General features: G+C 35.6%; 1 protein-coding gene across 1 annotated transcript; it reads right to left on the bottom strand.

The window, feature by feature from the left end:
• Positions 7,149-8,090, bottom strand: LOC100626877 (olfactory receptor 10R2-like). The gene has a single exon (XM_003355124.2). It carries the CDS (start codon positions 8,088-8,090, stop codon positions 7,149-7,151), a length of 942 nt encoding a protein of 313 aa, XP_003355172.2.

Below are 14,615 nucleotides of genomic sequence, written 5' to 3'. Positions count from 1 at the left end.
AGCCAAGCAAAGAATGTTGGCATAATAGTTTTTTTGTCACTCTGTATGATGAATTTGAATTTCCTGAAGGCACAGATTTTATGTCAAACGCAATGTTGTCAGCCCTGTTCCTGGTATAGTGCCTGGAATGAAAGAGATGCTTGCGTTATGAATAGCTTCGCCTGCTCTTCCATTTTCTGCTGCCAGGCTTGCTCAGCCATGTTCCTGGCGTGGTGAATGTCAACTCACCCACTTGGGAAGCCACGCTCCTGTATGTGCCTTCACCACTTTTTTTCTTTCCTATACCACACATTGAACCAGTCACTAAGTCCTATATATTCTATGGATTAGAAGTTTTTCAGTCTTCTTCATTTTCAGTCTCATCTTATTTCCTTTGAATCACTGTGAGAATTCCAGTAAACAGAATAGCTGGAATTAACCCAGGTCTCTAATTATCCTTAGTGTGGTTCTCCTCCCACCGTGCGAGGCTATGACCCCCTTGTTCTTGATCTCCCTTGAAACATAGTTCTCTTAATGTGGTGGAAGCTTGAGGTTACAAGCAGCTTTCCAGACAACATTTTACATGGTGAACCTAGCGCCAGTCTTAGGAGCTGATGCTGGCTTAGGCTTCATTGCAATGCCAGACGTCAGTTTAAGGACTCTCATCTATGGAATGGATCTTGGTTTTTTTCCCTCTATTCTTTCACTGAAACTACTCCTGAGATCTGAAGAAATTTTTTCTCCAGGAGAAGGGTGAGAGTCAAAGCCAGTATACCCTCAATTCCTATTTTTGGAGTCCTCAGACTGACATTCTGGCCATTGCAATAGAGGTGAGAAAAACCTCCATTCTTTCACCAGAACTACTCCGACATCTGAAGAAACTATTACTTCAAGAGAAGAATGAGAGTCAAACCCAGTAATATCCTCAATTCCTATTTTTTTCCCAATGCCAATGATTTAGCTTAGTTCTCTTAGATAGTTGTATTCTCCTTTACCATTTCTTTCCATTCATTTAACTAAATAATGCCTGTGTTCATAAAGGGATAGAGTGAGGTAGCATGAAGGAATCTGCGTAAATTCAATCTTCTACTAAAAACATCACTCAATAAACCATGTATTTATATTCCTGTAAAGGAAGAGACTCACACAAATTTCTGTTGCTGGCAACACAGAATTGAAAGCGTGACAGTCTAAAAATCTGAAATCTGTATATCCTTGGGCAAGTAGTGTATTGCATCTGAAATTTGCTCTTCATATCTATAATAATAACTTAATATATATGTTCTTATATTTTATAAACATCTTTATTTTATTTTTATTCATCAAATATTTTGTTCAAATTTACTTTCTTCTGACATGTATACTGACTTTAGCTAATTCCCTGAATTGATATAATTTAATTCCAACATTTTATATGCACAAATAATCTAATATGCAATTAAAATACAAATCAGAAATTAAGATAAACAGGCTCAATTTTATACTTCCCAAAGTCACTGCTGGTACATCACATTTGAGGAAAACTTGCTGTATATGATTTTATTCCACATTGGTTTCTTTTCTTTTTCTTTTTTCTTTTTTTGGCTGCACCTGTGGCATATGGAAGTTCCCAGGTTGGGGTTGAATCACAGCTGCAGGTGCTGGCCTGCACCACAGCCACAGCAACGCCGGATCCGGGAAGTTTAGATATACAATAAACACAGTAAATTTGATCTAAGATAATTTTACATAATGGTATTTTGCATGGCTAAAACATATTCTTGTTTTCCCTCATTAAGTTTTTATTTATTCTTGGTAGAAGATGACAATTAAATTAATGTATTTTTTCTTTTTTATTATTGAAAAAACCTATTGCAAATTCCTGACCCCAATTTATATTGATTTTTATTCTCGCATGACCCATATGTGGTATTTTTTTCTAAAGGCAGTTTATGTATCAAAATTCAATTACTCTACCACAGACCGTGTTTTTTTCTAGGTATGGGGGACCCTTATTTTAATCTATAAAAGCAGATGATAATGGGTAATGGAAGTGGAAAAGAAAGGTGGTATGGACAATTTTGGTCACTTCAGAAAGTAGTTATTCTGTATATAATTACAGATAATGAGATATTCATCTCATCAGTTTGAATTAGTTAAAAAGTCAGTTTTCTTAGCTTTCTGTAATGTCTATATTGTAATTGTCCAAAGAGGGGAACATGTGAAATAAATAGTTATAATTTGCCATCTAACATAATCCATCTGTATTGAATTTAGTAGAATCTATCTTCTACGCTTCCATTTGGGTATATGATTTTTTTTTTTGGTATGTATTTATGGTTGTATTAAAAGTGGGAGCTGGAGACAGAATAGGACATTCCTAGCATGGTTAACTTTAAGTTGTCAGCTTGAAAAGGCAAATAATTAGTAATTATTTTCATCAAAATAAAATTGATCTGTAATGCGTTTTGGAAACAAAGATCCTAGAGAAGGACTAAAATGATGAATATTAAATTGACCCTTTTGCCTCAAAACCCTCTAGTTAGTCATTAAAATAGACACACATAGAAAAAAAATTGTCAATAGGACCTCTATGAATTTCTTCCATAATAACTTTGAAAATAACTGAATATATCAAACAATCATGCATTTTGATAACACAAGTTGATAGAATTGTGTAATCACCACCACATTCCAGTTTTGGAACATTTTTCCATCATCCCCCAAAGATATCTCTTGCCTGTTTGCAGTCAAAGCATGTTCTTACCCTATCCGATGGTCTAATCTCCTTTCTTCCTGCAGAGATTTTTCTTTCCCAGACAATTCATATAAATGTAATTTATAGTATGGCCTTATGAACTTGGCTACTTTAACTCAGCATAATGACTTCAAAGAAATCAATACCTATTTTTTGGGATATCTCCTATGTACTGTCTTTTAATTTTATCTTTCTTGATGAGTGTTTTTATTTTTGTCCTCCTGCTATTATTTTGGTGTGTTTAAGGATAGAGCATATATATATATATATACACACACACACACATATATGTATATATATAATGTAGAATATATATATAAATTTATATACATAAAATATATATAAAATCTCAAAAGGTTTAATTGGAATTTAAAAAAACAGGTTCTATAACCTAAAAATTAATAAGTCCATATTGCTGGAAATACAATGAAAAACTAATATGTATATGCAGTGATGTATTTAGATTCAGCACCACCAAACTGTGAGAGGTCACATATTCACAAAAAGGATAATGATATTGCAAACTAAAATAGTCTTACTTATCAGAGTTAAAAGAGTATCTATAATGTGCATACTGAAATTTTAATCTAAATGAAACTATGTCACTAGAAAAATTTATGTTGCTGCAAATGGCATTATTACATTCTTTTATTATGGCTGAGTATTATTCCATTGTGTATATATACCACATCTTCCTAATCCAATGGATGGAACTAGAGACTCTCATACTGAGTGAAGTAAGTCAGAAAAAGAAAGACAAATACCGTAAGATAGCACTTATATCTGGAATCTAATATAAGGCACAAATGAACCTTTCCACAGAAAAGAAAATCATGGACTTGGAGAATAGACTTGTGGTTGCCAAAGGGGGATAGGGAGGGGGAGGGAGTGGGAACTTGGGGTTAATAAATACAAACTATTGCCTTTGGAATGAATTAGCAATGAGATCCTGCTGTGTAGCACTGGGAGTACAGTAGGAAAAAAAAATTGTATTGGGGAAATAACTATTTAAAAAAATAAAAAATAAATAAAAATTCAATAAATTCTAAAATAGAAATTATGCAAATCACATTCTCCCACTAACACATAAAAAAGTATAAATAATAGAAGTTATTTAAGTATTAACAACAAAGAATCTATAAAAAATAAATGTTTCATTTCTAAAAAAATATTTTACCAATAAATGACAGTTGCAAGTGTGTTAGGAGGGAAAAAAAGAACAATGTAATGGAGATAACCAATGCTCTACTTATAGAGAAATACAGTAATTTAAATGACTCAATTATTTAACTATTAAGAATGAACATAACATAAAAACATTTAATGTAAAACTGAAAAGTGAGAGACAAAAATAGGAATAGAGGAATTAATTAAAAATATGAGAATTCTTGATGATTTTATCCATTTTAATTTGAATATCTAGGAGTTCCTGTCATGGTGCAGCAGTTAACGAATCCAGCTAGGAACCATGAGGTTGTGGGTTTGATCTCTGGCCTTGCTCAGTGGGTCAAAGATCCGGTGTTGCCGTGAGCTGTGGTGTGGGTCGCAGACGTGGCTCGGATCCAGCGTTGCTGTGGCTCTGGTATAGGCTGGAGGCTACAGCTCCGATTAGACCCCTAGCCTGGGAACCTCCATATGCCATGGGAGCGGCCCTAGAAAAGACCAAAAAACAAAAAACAAACAAAAAAAAAGATTTGAAAATCTAAATAAAACTACAAGAGAGAATACAGTTATATTTTATCCTGAAAATGGAAGTCACACATAAAATATGAACATCAGTTTTATTCATTAATCTTTAAAAAGAATATTGACAAGTGGTACATATATTGAGAACTGTACACAAGAAGAGGTGTCTGAAATTCAGGTCACATGAATAATGGGAAAAGATCAGATTATCATCATAACTGTCTTAAACAGCTATGAACGAAGATTAGACCTACTGTATGGCACAGAAGACAGGAAGTATGAAAATCACAGAGAGACAAATATCAGCTTAAATGCGGGGAAAAATAATGAGAGCTGAAAATAGCAAGAATATACGTTTTGTGCTACCCAGTCAGTGCAAGCTGGTTTCCCTTGGAGATAGTGATGAAGGAATTTTTGGAACAGGTGAGAGGTAGAATGTGAAGGCCACTCAAATCTTTTGCTCTCCTAAATTTTATACTCAGACGACAAATTTGAAACTGGAACTCCTTAATAAATTCAGTGTAGAAATCCATGTAGACATATTCTTCAGCCTGAGGCAGGACTAAATGATTATTATTTTTATTCATTTACATAGCATGTCTTCTAAGATACAAAAGGAGTGATTCAAAGGAGTGGTCAGAAAAGGCATGGAGAAATATCGTTTTTGGATAAATCAAAGAAATTAAAGGTCTTTGGAGAGATGTGCAACATTTTAATTAATACTAGTCTTACATTCCATGTAATTTACATTTTATATATACTTTCCTTTATCTTTTCCATTAAACAAAAACTCTGTGAAGTAAAAAAAGGAAAATTATATTATCCATATATTCTGTATTTAAAATTTAGATTTGGAGAAAAACAATAGTTTTCATTTTTTATTATTTTAACAATTGTATTAGAGAATAGTTCATTTACAGTGTTGTGTCAATTTCTGCTGTAAAGGGTAGTGACACAGTCATACATATGTATGCATTTTTTTTTTCTCGTACTTCCGTCTTTTTCTATCCTAGGACATTGGATATAGTTCCCTGTGCTGTATAATAGGACCTCACTGCTCACCCATTCTAAATGTAATAGTTTGCATCTGACAACCTCAAACTACTTGTCTATCCTACTTCCTTTCCCCTCCCCCTTGGCAACCACAGGTCTGTTCTCTACGTCTGTGAGTCTGTTTCTGTTTTGTAGATAAGTTCATATGTGCCGTATTTTAGATTACACATATAAGTGATAAGTGAAGTACGTCCATATTGTTTTCCATAATTGTTGTACCAATTTATATTGCCACCAACAGTGAAGGAGGGTTCCTTTTTCACCACACCCTCTCCAGCATTTGCTATTTGTAGACTTGTTAATAATGGCCATTTTGACCAGTGTAATGTGGTACCTCACTACAGTTTTGATTTGCATTTCTCTAATAATTAGTGATGTTGAGCATTTTTTCATGTGCCTACTGGCCATCCATATGTCAAAATGACTATATTACCCAAGGCAATCTACAAATTCAATGCAATCCCTATCAAATTACCAATGACATTTCTTCAAAGAACTAGAACAAAATATTTTAAAATTTGTACGGAAACACAAAAAACCCCCAAACCAGAGCAATTTTGAAAAATAAAAATAGAACTAGAGGGATCAGGCTCCCTGAACTCAGACTATAATACAAAGCTACGGTAATAAAAACAGTATGGCATGGGCATAAAAACAGAAATATAGATCAATGGAAAAAGATAGAAAGCCCAGAAATAAACCCAAACACCTATGGTCAACTAGTCTATGACAAAGGAGGCAAGAATATACAGTGAGGAAAGATGGTTTCTTCAATAAATGGTGCTGGGAAAACTGGAGAGCTACCTGCAAAACAGTGAAATTAGTACTTCTCTAACACCTTACACAAAAAACAGCCCAATATGGATCAAAGGCCTAAACATAAGGCCAGATACTGTAAAACTCCTAGAAGAAAACATAGGCAGAATGCTCTTTGACAGAAATCACAGCAACATCTTGATTGATCAACCTCCTAGAGTGATGACAATAAAAATAAAAATAAACCAGTGGGACCTAATTAAACTCAAAAGCTTTTTCATGGCAAAGGAAACCATTAAAAGCATGAAAAGACAACACACAGAATGGGAGAAAATTTTTGTAAATGAAGCAATCAACAGGGTCCCAATCTCTAAAATATGCAAACAGCTCACAACTCAACAACAAAAGACCAAACAACCCAATCAAAAAATGGGCAGAAGACCTAAATAGACATTTCTCCACCAGTAGTTTTCTTAAAGTCATGACCTAGATAATATTAAATTTCTAATTGCTAGTAAGTACGATAACTTTCCCTGCATTATGTCTTATCCACACAACATTCTGGCTTGAGCAATTCATTTTTAAACTAAACATAATGTTAAACAAAGAGGGCCATCAGAGAATTTGGGCTAACAAGCCAAACACAGGGCAAGAGATAATATTTGTTAAGAGCCATTATTTAACCAATATCATTCCTCTAAGGAGGAAGAGGAGGAGTAGGAGAATTGTCTTTTGGTGACAGATAATCTGATACCTTGCTTAATTTTGCAAGAACTTTGAGACGAATATACTACTATGTCCGCAATACGTATAAGAACACTACAGCCCCACAATGTGAAACAACTCATCCAAGGCCACAGTAATACAGATAACTAGACTAGAAACTTTTACGACATGTTTGACTCAAATGTATGTGTGCTGTTGAAAAATATTTTAATTATAAAGTCTTAACAGAAAATCCAGTCTTCCCAATCATTTTCCAAATGGCCAGCTGTACATCTTTGTTCCTGAGGCTGTACACCATAGGGTTTAACAGGGGGGTGATGATGGTATAAGTCACTGTCACCAGCCTGTCTTTGCCTGTTGTATATTTGGCTGAGGGTCTCAGGTAGACAAAGGAAGCACAGCCATAATGGACGATGACCACAATGAGATGAGAGGCACAGGTCGAGAATGCTTTTTGCTTGCCTTCGGTTGATGGGATCTTCAGGATAGTAGAGACAATAAATCCATAAGAGATGCAGATGCAGGTCAAGGGCACAACAAGTACAAAGACCCCACCAATGAAGATGACCAGTTGATTAATGTAGGTTTCAGCAGAGGCTAGGTGGATGACTGGTGAAATATCACAAAAGTAATGGTTGACCTTGTTGGAACCACAGAAAGGGAGGCTAAAGACCATAATTGTTCCCAAAAGAGATATTAGAAAACCACTAACAACACAAATTGCTGCCAGTTGCCCACACACCCTCCAGCTCATGAGAATGGGGTAGTGCAGAGGTTGACAGATGGCAGCATAGCGATCATAACCCATCACTCCCAGAAGCAGACAATTGGTGACAGCAAAACCAAGGAAGAAGTACATCTGGGAAGCACAGCTCACAAAGGAGAGGGTCCTGAGTACAGAGAGCAGATTGATAAGCATCTTGGGCAGGATAACAATTGTGTAGAAGGTCTCAGAAGTAGAAAGGACAGACAGAAAGAAGTACATGGGTGTGTGGAGGCTGTGATCCAAGCGGATGACTGAGATGATGGTGATGTTTCCACTCAGGATGATCAAATAGAGGCAGAGAAAGATGACAAAGAGGACCAGCTGCAGGTCCCCAAGGCTGGAGAAACCCAACAGGAAGAACTCAGTAACACAGGAGGAATTGGCCATGAAGAGTTGACCCCAGAGAATAAAGTCAGTAATATCAAGTCTTGAAACTTGGAACTAAGAAATCAGGGAGACTTGACCTTCATAATGCAGCCAGTCTGGTTTAAAAGAGAAACTACAGGCAGGGGAAAAAACAAAAGGACTGTCAACTAAACAAAAAAATTATCCTACATTAATATGTATCCATAGCAGTAATTTTCTGCTAGTGATTTTAGCAGTGAATTGGTGGACAATTGTTCACATGAAATGTAGAGCCATTTGTTCAAGGAAAGTCTATTTCTCAGGCTCCTTGCAGACTTACTTGTCTCTGCTTAACATTTTGGTTAAAATAATACTTAAAACCCTTTTTCTACATTAATTATGAGTTTCAGTGATCATAGTTTTACCCACATTATTGACACAAGCAGTATACCAATGTCTGGATATCTATGTCTCACTTTTTTTTTTTCTTTTAGGGCCGCACCTGCCACATATGGAAGTCCCCAGGGGTTGAATGGAGCTGCAGCTGCTGTCCTACACCACAGCCACAGCAATGCAGGATCCAAGCTGCATCTGCGATCTCACACCACTGAGCGAGGCCTGGAATTGAACACACATCCTCATGGTTAACAGTCAGATTCTTTTCTTTTGCACCACAATGGGAACTCCCTCACCTTCCCCCCCCCTTTTGTCTTTTTAGGGCTGCACCCAAGGTATTTGATCCCAGGCTAGGGATCAAATCAGAGCTGTAGCTGCCAGCCTGTGCCAGAGGCACAGCGATGCGGGATTCGAGCTGCATCTGCAACCTACCCCACAGCTCAGGGCAATGCCCAATTCTTAACCCACTGAGCAAGGCCTGGCATTGAATCCACATCCTCATGGATGCTAGTCAGTTTCGTTAACCGCTGAGCCACGACGGGAACTCCTCCTTCGCCCTTTTCTTTTTTTTCTTTAAAGTTTCATTGACTTACAATGTTGTACCAATTTCTGCTGTACAGCAAAGTGACCTGATCTTTTTCTTATATTATATTCCATTATGGTCTATCCCAGGAGATTGGATAGAGTTCCTTGTGTTATACAGCAGGACCTCATTGCTTATCCATTCCAAATGTAATAGTTTGCATCTTCTAACCCCAAACTCCCTGTCCGTTCCACTCCCTTATCCCTTCCCCTTGGCTACCACAGATCTGTCCTCTGTCTGTGAGTCGGTTTTTGTTTTGTGGATTGGTTCATTTATTCCATATTTTACATTCCACAAATAAGTTATATCATATGGTATTTATCTTCCTTTTTCTGACTTACTTCACCTAGTATGAGAATCTCTATTTGCATCCACGTTGATGCAAATGTTCTTTAAGGACAAGCAACACAAAGACTAGTCAATGGTTGCTGACCTAAATGAAGAAAGTATTAACAAACAGGTGTGGGACATATGTTAATTAGTCTTTGTATTGCTTGTCCTTAAAGAACAGAGGTCTCTTTCATTACTGATAATTTATCCCATTTCCATGAAGTCATTCATTAAAATCAATTTGGCTTAGAACTACAGCTACTGTCTTAGAACTAGTGCTGTTGATTCCTCTACAAACTCTTATAAGACGTGAGGCCTGACTTTCCTTTGCAGAAAATGTACGGCTAGAATAATTTAGTTTTGCTTCAGTATTCACGAGTTGCCCATTTGATTCTATGATATCTATATCTATCTTTGTGTCTCCTGGATATACCTGACTTCGAGACCCAAGAGTCTATCATTTCCAGGATCTGTCTCTGAAATCTCATATAGGGAGACCCAGACACTTTCTCTAAGGCCTCAGACACAGTTCTTATTGTTAGTACTAATTGTATACTTTTAATTAGAACATTCTTTTTCTCTCTACACTCCCAGCCAAATCTGTTCCTTTACCTGAATTCTGTATCTTTCTAAAACATTTCAAGAGGTTTTCAGTCATCCAAGCTGTAAATATCTGAGGCACATGATAATTCTCATCTTTCACATCCAATCCCTTTTTTTTGTAATACTTTCAGGATCCGTTTCTTCCTTTCTTCCATAAATTAGCTTTTACATGGACTACTATGAGAGCATTATAAAGGTACCTGGATTGTACCTTGTCCCATTTTAAACCATCATCCACAATAGCAGTAGAGTTGTCTTTCTGTAGGACAAATTCTATCATTAATAAAACCAAATAATCCCCAATTATCTATACAATTAAAACAACTATTTCTTGTCTTTCATACTTTCCCCAAATGTATCTTTCCACTCATAACTGCCACTATATATTCTTTCATATATTCTTAAGCATTGAGAAATTTGAACAATCGCATAGCATTTTTTCATACTATTCCTAAATCTGGAAATAGTCTATGTTTTTTGTCATTTTATTCTTCTTTTAATTGTGTGATCTTTGAAACTTCAGTTAAAGTAACATGAGCTCTTTGATCCTTTTTATAACTTCCTGATTGCGTTTTTTCACTTTGTCTGGATTTTCTCAGGATTGATTAGAATCTTAACTTGCTTTGGCATGAGTGCTCTAAGTTTCACTCCACAAATTATAACTTACCAGAGACCAGAAACTGCATAGCCACATATACAATAGTGTCTACTATATACCAAGTATTTGAAAAGTTGTTGATGAAACAAACGATCGATGATTCCAGTTCTCTTCTGAAATATTTAGAAATGCCCAGGTAGACGGCCTTTGATTTCAATGATTATTCAGATTTATTCTCTTGATATGAATCTAGCATACATTATTAATTTTTGCTTCAACATTTGTTGAATGAAAAATCTCTGACCTCATTCTCTAAAAGCAGAGACAAATTATCCATTAAGAACTGCTGTCATCCTGAAAAATATAATTAATGATGCTGTATATTACATATGAATTTTTAAGAATGTAAATCTGAAGAGTTTTCATCACAAGAAAAAAATCATCATTATTACTATTTTCCCTAATTCTTTAGCTTGTAATGATATGAGATAATGGGTATTTACTCAACTTATTGTGATAATCACTTCATGTAAATCAAATCATTATGCCATATACCTTAAATTTATACAGTGCAGTATGTCAAGCATATTTTAGTAAAACTGGTAGAAAAAAGTGCTGCCTTCTCATTTTGTTTTCTGATTATCCGGTGGTTTTCTCCATTATTTCACTAACTAGACTTTTTACTTTTTTTTTTTTTTTGGATGAGTGAGTGGATTGAACCAGTGCTGTAGCAGTGACTCAAACCTCTGCAGTTTCAACGCTAGATTCTTACCTCGCTGTACCACACGTGAGGTAAACTTTTCAATTTTGATAGAATTTTATTGTTGGTTTTGAAGTCCTTTACAAATAACATGCTTTCTCAAGTTATTTGATTTTTTTGCTTAGCAAAAAGTTTGTAAAATTTTGAAGTGGTACTGGAATCAAGAGCTTTAGCTTCTATTTTGATATATTTGAATTGACCTATTTTTAAATAAGAAATACATACTTATTAGACCGATCACAGACTCTTCTAGTATTCTTCCTGAGATAACATCTCTACCTTTCCAACTTCCTCATCTCCTTTCTTTGGGTATTTTCTTTTTCACATGCTCACCCTCAGGAAGACTAGTGAGTAGTTATCCAAAGAAAGACGGCGTTTCTGAAGGGAAAGAAAGGCCGCATTACTCAATGGCTATTCCATGACTCTCCCCTGACAATGCCTTCAATGCGTCATGTAGTTTTCAAACTCATCCTTGGAACCTATGTGAGAACTAAAATATAAGAATAAATTTACTATGAAAAGCATTGACTGTACTTCCTCCAGTTTAGGATGCTGCATAAAATAGTTGGTATAGGGAATTCCTGCCGTGGCGCAGAGGAAATGAATCCAACTAGGAATTATGAGGTTTTGGGTGCAATCCCTGGCCTCGCTCAGTGGGTTAAGGATCCAGTGTTGCCATAAGCTGTGGTGTAGGTCACAGATGTGGCTCAGATCTGGCATTGCTGTGGCTGTGGCATAGGCCGGCAGCTACAGCTATGATTATCCCCTGGACTGGGAACCTCCATATGCCGTGGGTGTGGCCCTAAAAAGACAAAAGACAAAAAAAAAAAATTGGTATATAGGAAATAATGTCCCAAATTTGGAAAGAAGTATATTACGCATTCAAAGAAAAATGAAAAGAGGGAAAAAGAAAAGCAAACATAGAATAATTAAATTTATTTTTGAACAAATGGAAAGCGTAAACCAATTTTTTATTATTTTGCTCAATAACTCTTTATCATCTGAAGGGTAAAGTCAGTTTCTTAAGTTGGTTAAAAATGCAACTAATCTTATCCTTCCCCCACCTATAATTAAAACCTTTTTCTCTAAATCTTTATCACATGGAAGTTGCACTTAAATATGCAGTTATATATATATATATATACCTTTGTATTTCAAGACTTCATGCTGAGAGTGAAAGCGGTAGACAGAGAGATAGAGATAGAGAGAGAGGGAGAGATCTCAGCCTTAAATATCCTTTAACCTTTACCTGTAGTTCACTCATTCCTCACACTTTTTAAAGTCACCAGTTATTGAAATTTCTCTCTCTGTCTAGGGAGATTTTGTTGTTTCTGCTATATTTAATGCTTATTTCATGTGAATTTATCAAGATGCTCAACATGTTATATACAAAATTTTTTCTTCTGAATGTCTTCCACTAGACTCAACAGCCTAAGGATAAAGACCACCACTTACTCCCTCTATGTCCTCAAAATATAGCCCAATATTTAAATAAACAAAATTTATGGAATATAAGTTCTTTCTGAGTAAATAAATAGTCCATTAATGAATTAATAATGATCTTAATTAGTTCACTTTATAGCAGCTTGTTCCCCTTTTAGCACCACTGCCTCCTAAATAAAAATATTTTCCGCATTCTCCATATATTCCATATTCTCTATAAATTTTTGTTTTCCTTCTTTCAGTATCACCCTGTGGGGGAGAAAAAAAAACTTATCCTGAGTCTCTGCCTCTTCTTGATCATGCTCTTCATCATTATTTTTACATTTTCCACCTCCCAACAGCCCTTTTTATTTTGGTTACCTTTTTTGCTTTCTACCACTTATAACTAGGAAAAAATTGGTTTGGGGAAACCATCTAAACATTAAAGTTTGACATACAAATAAGTGACTGGATTGTCACTGCTCTTCTCAAATAGGAAATAAAAGTCCCTGAATAAAAAAAAATAAAAAATTCACAATCTTTCAAATCAAAGTTTAAAGCCCAGGGACATGCAGGTGTCTATTCTCAGATACATCCTGGAAACTTCTATAGCAGTTTCTAGGTGAAATTTACCAAATGTTATCTTCCCTCTCACAGTGTCCCAGGGTTCTTCTTCCATTTTCTACAAACTCTGGACCAGTATAAGAAAACTGTCTATGTTACTCCACACGGAAATATCACCTGTGCCTTGGATAGTTTCACTATTTCCTCAGCGAGTATCACCAATGGTCTTTCCTTTTCACATTAGCCATGGCCTCAATGCTTTGTTGTTATTGAGGTTTCTATCTCCACTGAGATATAATTACCACACTGTGCCCAATACATGTCCATAATTTCCCCAATTATAAGCAGAACTATGTTAATACACTATGAGAATTAGTTGGCCAAAGAGAAGGACCTTTCTAATGCACTGTGGGGATTAGTTGGTTTCCTCTTAGAAATTCTCTGGGGGCTTATTAGAGAAGTAGAGGTTTTCTTGGTCCTACTTTTTATTTATTTTTTTTCTTCTATTTATTTTATTTTATTTTTTTATTTTATAATTTTTTTTTAATTTTACCACTGTACAGCAATGGGATCAGGTTATCCTTACACGTATACGTTACAATTACATTTTTCCTCCACCCTTTCTTCTGTTGAACATGAGTATCTAGACAAAGTTCTCAATGCTATTCAGCAGGATCTCCTTGTAAATCTATTCTAAGTTGTATCTGATAAGCCCAAGCTCCCGATCCCTCCCACTCCCTCCCCCTCCCATCAGGCAGTCACAAGTCTTTTCTCCAAGTCCATAATTTTCTTTTCTGAGGAGATGTTCATTTGTGCTGGATATTAGATTCCAGTTATGAGTGATATCATATGGTATTTGTCTTTCTGGCTCATTTCACTCAGTATGAGATTCTCTAGTTCCATCCATGTTACTGCAAATGGCATTATGTCATTCTTTTTTATGGCTGAGTAGTATTCCATTGTGTATATATACCACATCTTCCGAATCCAATCATCTGTCGATGGGTCCTACTTTTTAAAACAGACATAATGGAATGACCTCCTTCGAGGATCCCTAACTAATTACTAAATTTTTATTCTCAGTTTAGAGAAAAACATCCATTTCACATTCTCACTTCCAAAAGCTAAAAGAGTGGAAGAGAGATACAAAGAATAGAAGACAGGCTATTATAGAATGGCAAAGGCAGTATTCATCTTTCATATATATGGGGAATTCATTTATTCCTGTAATATCATGTGAGCTTGATTAATATTTGTTCAATAAATAAAGAAAAAATTGTGTTGTAATATTGTAAACATTGATGTAATGGT

This window comes from Sus scrofa, chromosome 4 (genome assembly GCF_000003025.6).
Source record: "Sus scrofa isolate TJ Tabasco breed Duroc chromosome 4, Sscrofa11.1, whole genome shotgun sequence".
Classification (NCBI taxonomy): Eukaryota; Metazoa; Chordata; class Mammalia; order Artiodactyla; family Suidae; genus Sus; species Sus scrofa.
The sequence above is the reverse complement of the archived record's forward strand: the minus strand, read 5'-3'. Positions and strand labels throughout refer to the sequence as shown.

Bases quoted from the DNA above. Each gene is read 5' to 3' on its own strand.
- LOC100626877 (XM_003355124.2), bottom strand. From the start codon at position 8,090: ATGGCCAATTCCTCCTGTGTTACTGAGTTCTTCCTGTTGGGTTTCTCC.